The sequence below is a fragment of the Rhodamnia argentea genome, chromosome 4 (assembly GCF_020921035.1).
Source record: "Rhodamnia argentea isolate NSW1041297 chromosome 4, ASM2092103v1, whole genome shotgun sequence".
Lineage (NCBI taxonomy): Eukaryota > Viridiplantae > Streptophyta > Magnoliopsida > Myrtales > Myrtaceae > Rhodamnia > Rhodamnia argentea.
The window spans coordinates 6,513,999-6,519,283 of NC_063153.1; the positions used below are offsets into that span (position 1 = coordinate 6,513,999).

A 5,285-nucleotide genomic window follows, 5' to 3' on the forward strand; every position below is an offset into this window, starting at 1 on the left:
CTTTGGATGCCGTTGATAAGTGGCTTTGTCAACTTAAAAATATTATAAGAGGTTTTGTTAATTTCAAAATATTAGAAAAGGTTTTCTCAACAATTTTTATGATCATTGACCTTACATCGAAAATGAATTTCAATGGGTATGTCAGAGCTTGCGAACCTCTCATTCATATCAATTTTCTAGCGAGGATAATTTCCACTGCCCTCATCAAGCTAGCCGAAGGTCAACGAATCTAGGCAGGCCTAGCTACGGCCCATTTAAGAACCTAGAAAGCTTGGTGCTTGGCCGCCCATGGGAAGGTTCGGTCCGTGGCTGAGCCGAGGAAAAGCTCATGCGAGCCTCACACGCCTGCCCTCTACTCGAAATGACGTAGAATCATGTCGAAGTATGGCATGATTCCTTGCCGACTTGAACCATCCTATGCAAGACAAAAACCAAGACATAAAAGGGTAGGAGAATGGACAATCTTGGCACCTGGGGAAAGTCAAGCTGCCTAGATTGATAGGAGAAGGGTTTCTGCAAAATGGCCAGTCACATTTTAGGAAAACACTTACACATGTCGAAGCAGTCTTCTAGGCGGTGCTATAAGCATTTTGATGCTTTCATGACTAATCAAGACTATTTGAAAAGTTAGTTAAATAGTTCGGTTTAGTTTAATAGATTAGAGGATGGATCTCCGTATCTATTGTTAAATATTGATACCATATTAATAGTAGTTAAGTATATGTTTGATATTGATATGTGGAAGTGGCAGTTAAATGCTTTTTAGATGAAAGATTTAAGTGCTGCCACGAGGATATTGAGTATGTACTAAGGTCGAAATTTCACAAGCTGTAAGCATTAGTCAATCATAAAGCATCCTTGTAAAACTCACTAGAACGCTGTGAAATATATCCTTAGTTATTTAAAGGGGACAACAAACATTAATGTGATATACCAAAGGGGCAACAATGTCAATGTGACCACAAGATATGTGGATTCACATCACGCTAGTGACTTTGATGAGCGCAAATCATTAGTGGGATAGTTGCTTATGCTGGAAGGTAGTGTATTGAGTTAGAAAACATCCTTATAGGAATGTATTGCCTTGTCATCGATCGAGATAGAGTACGTGGCATTGATCTTTATAGGAAGGAGGCAATATGGGTAAGGGGTTTGCTCTCGAACTTTAGGTTCAAGCATAAAAGCATTCCCATACGCTGTGATAGCCGAGCTGTGATATATCTGGCTTCAAAGCTGATCTATTACTAGTGACGAAGTATATCGACATCAAGTGACGCTTCTTCTATGATAAGACATGATGACGAAGCCTGTTCCTTCGGCAAAGATCAAGCTCTATTATAACTTAATTAATGTTTGCAGAGAATATGAGCTGTCATGGCATTGGGAGAGTTGACATAGCCAATGAGGACTATTACTTTGTTACACGTTGAGTTTATCGCAAGCATGTAGCAAAAGCCCAATACCTTCACTTGAGAAGATTGCTAGGGAGTCAAAATCCAAATTTGTCAACATGTCTAGTTGGACCCATTTAGCTCAAGATCCCTCTTACTAACTGGAATCAAAGAATTAGTAGATCTGTTCCTCTCAAAATGGGAATCTTGAAGTCAAGGTGGGTCATGGATACACTCTCTACTCCGATCTCTCTCAAGAGAGAGGATCAATTATGCTTGATTGAAGGCTTGATGTCTAAAGGAAAGACTTCCTTTCTTACCCGACAACTCCTTTCTGCTTTGGTTGAGCTATTTATTTAAAAGTTTAAGCTAATGAGTTAGAAGTCAATTAGGCCATATTAACTACTCAACACCATACGAATTCTCCGATGTGAGGGTTTCTAAGACAACTCACAACGTTCAACTCAACAATTTCCCCCCTCACTTGTGCGTTTAGTATTAGCTTTACTCTCTCTTAATTCGGGTATCCTTTTGTATCGACTTATCTCAACTTGAATCTCCAATACCCACCTTCATCTATGGTCTTTTTCTCCGGACCAAAAGATGAAATCTGTCATCGAGATCTCATTACTTAAATATTCACCAAACACCGGAATAGATTGAAAGCCCACCAATCTTCCCGTAGCTTTGATACTATTTATTTAGAGCCCAAATTCATTTCCGAAGATATTTCACCAAACATCATAACAAGTTGAGGGTCCGCAAATCTACCATCGACTCTTATACCATTTTTTTGGAGCCCAAATTCATTTCTTGAGATATTAGTGAAAGCTCGATACATTCACCTAGGGAGATCGTCAAGAGGAAGCTCAAGTCGAAGCTTATCAACATATCCTGCTGGACTCATATTCACTCAAAAGCTTAAGCCAATGAGTTTTGAGTTGATCATGATACATTAACTGTTCTAGAACACACTAATTCTCTAATTTATTTGCTGTTCTAATACAACTTATACAAGCTTATACTCGAGACACAATTTAACAGAGCCAGTGTAGAGAATTGTAATATGATGTCTTGTGTTTGAGCCCGAGAACGAAACTGACTGGATTAAAGGATGTAGACCTTTCTTGTATTACAGGGACAATTAGGCATTCAAGGAAAAATCTATTTAGACTTTGATTTTCCATTCAAATAGGTGTGCCCTTCTTTGATCCAAATTTGGATTTGTTGGGCTGGTGGCATTTATAGACACACGCAAATGCACGCAAATGCAAAGGAGTTCTTTTGTCTGAAGGACGCCTCTCACAATAAAGAAGTTCGTATGTTTGTTATTGCTGGTCGTGGGTTTTTCTTTTGACCTTTCCGAGCCGCACAGGGGAGCTCCTTCCTTTGGCCGCACAACAGGAGACATGGTGATTTATGCCAAATGTTTTTACATCCAATTGAGGTGTTTTCTTCGTAAAGACGTGAGTGATTCAAAGCATGGGATAATTCTTTGTAATTTATTTTATCGGGCAATTGCACTAGCCTGTACAATTGCATAATCAAATACAAGTTTGTACGTGACATCGATCCACCCAAAAATACACCACCTATTCCGAAAAGAAAACAGAAAACAAGTTGCTTATATGCGCAGATACATAGCTAGATTACGAATCATTCTCATGCTCGATGAGCCTCTATTAAAACGCGATCATCATAACTCAAACGGGTATAATGAGTACTGGCTTCTCTCCTTCATTTGGGGTCCTCGCGATCACTCCGACGTCATTATTCACGGAAGCTTCCGTACTTCGAAATTGTGACATCGTAGCTGTCCTAGATCCAATTTTCCACAAAAAACCAATTAGCCGGCGCTCTCGAAAGAAGAAGTTCGCAGTTTCCAGAAACTCGGACCAAAGGGAGCGATCACTGGGATGAATCGCCCTCGAAGAAGGCCAATTGGATTGGAAGAACAAAACCACGTATATCAATACTGATGACACCAAGACGAAGCCGGTGATGATGAAGAGCTCTCCGAAGCTGTACACGCTCAGGGTAAGGTTGTCCGAAAAGATCGTAGCATCTTGTTCTTGGCACGAGCTTTGACCGCGGAAGTTTCTTCCTTCGATCGCGTCCATTTTCGCTTTATCATGTGTGGCCCTCAAGATTGCCCTTGAGATGTAGGAGATCAAAGGGGACCTCAATGGAAAGGCCTGATGAAAGTTATCCATGTTAGTTCTTGGCTTTATCTAAAAATACCATTCTTGCATGATTGTGTCCATGCACGAACATGTCGGATGTACTACAGAAGTACAAGCTCATGTGCATTTTCTTGCTCATACACGTGTGTATGGTAGAGGTTCAGCTCCAACTTCTCCCAAATCGACATGTGGCGTGCCGATCGTATGCCTAGACGTAGTGTCTTCGGTCTTCATACGCTCTTTCGTCACGATTTAACCCTCGTTTTCATTATATATTCCCTAATATCCAGGTATTCGTATACTGCAATTTTTTTATCTGTACTTTATCATCTACTATACTCATGGAAAGTGTAAATATATAGGTTTATGTGTGTGCACTTGCCCTTAAACATGCCTATGGAGAGAGAGAGACTTACAAAGGCGAGCCGGTCGGTTTTATAGGTTGGTCCAACCATTTTGTACTTGTTGCAGTATCTGTCAAGGAAGAGTTCTACTCCTCCGTTTTCGCTTCCCTTCGACAATGCCTCGTGGTAATCCTCAGGCGACCCATAAGGAATCAATCGGGACTCGTTGAAATTGAGCTGTCTCACTAGAAGTTTTCTCACGAGGGATCCTTTCTGATATCCAACGAAGTGGCGATTCCTTATCAAGTCTCGGGCGTCCACAAACTTGGTTGTCATACGTTGCACGGTTAAAAATAGGCTAAATTTGCAGTATAACCCTAAGTCAGGATAGGCACCACAAATATGTAATAGTTTTTCTGTGTAGACTTATATTAATTGAAATTGATATTTACCTATTAACGGGGTTGGTCTAATAAGGTAAGATATAATGATTCTGAATCGGTTTAATATGGGCTGAAAACTCTATAAATATGCTCAAGTCCCTCCTCTATCGTCTAATACAGAAATTTAGAATGTACCTTTTCATTTTGATTGTGGTTGTCTCATTAAGCCAACACTCCGAGAGGGAACATAAGGGAAGTGCTTGAGTCTCGATTCGTCTACGTTCCGTATCAGCTTTCAATGGATTCTAACCAAGGTGCGCACCATTCCTCTCTCTATCATTTAGTGTTTCATATTTTGGTTATGGCGTTCATTGCGCGTGTCACATTCGTGGACTTGGATTTGGTATCAGAGCTGCTTAACCGAGAACCGAAATGCATTATGTTCTGGTGTGTTTTCGATAGTTTCATTCAACGAAAATTTTGTTTGATTGCATATTCAAACTCATCTCGTCGATACTAGAAAATGGAGTGGTTGCACGCCTTTGAGAGATGCCGGGAACCGCCACATGCTCCTCTAAGCTCTGTGGCGGAGTCGGCGCGTGATGATCACCGGCGAACATTACCGGTCATGCCATTTTTTTTTTTTTTGTGTTTTCGTTTAGTGAAATTTTGAAATGATCACATATTCGGATAGGACTTGTTGAGATGATCGTTTTGAGTGGTCACCAGCGACCTACAGGCGCCGGACGGAGGCGCACGTACCATACATACCGATAACGAGCGAGCGCGTGGGCTTCACATGCCCGACACATGAAGCGTCACTTTTGTTGACTTCGGTCAACTGTCATTGTTGACGTCATGATGACGTCGGCGACACGTGGCCGTGTCCGGACTGACTTAGGTTTGACCCGTTGATCGACCCGACGACCCGACCCGACCCGTTGACCCGACGCGACGACTCGACTCGAACGTTGAATGAGTCAA

At 41.4% G+C, this 5,285-nt stretch overlaps 1 protein-coding gene across 1 annotated transcript; it reads right to left on the reverse strand.

Moving 5' to 3' along the window:
* Positions 1–3,094: 3,094 nt before the first annotated feature.
* LOC115736048 (glutamate receptor 2.8-like) lies at positions 3,095–4,254 on the reverse strand. The gene is made up of 2 exons (XM_048277997.1): positions 3,991–4,254; positions 3,095–3,622 (listed from the first exon to the last, which is right to left on the reverse strand). Exons 1-2 carry the CDS (start codon positions 4,252–4,254, stop codon positions 3,095–3,097), a joined length of 792 nt encoding a protein of 263 aa, XP_048133954.1.
* Positions 4,255–5,285: the final 1,031 nt, after the last annotated feature.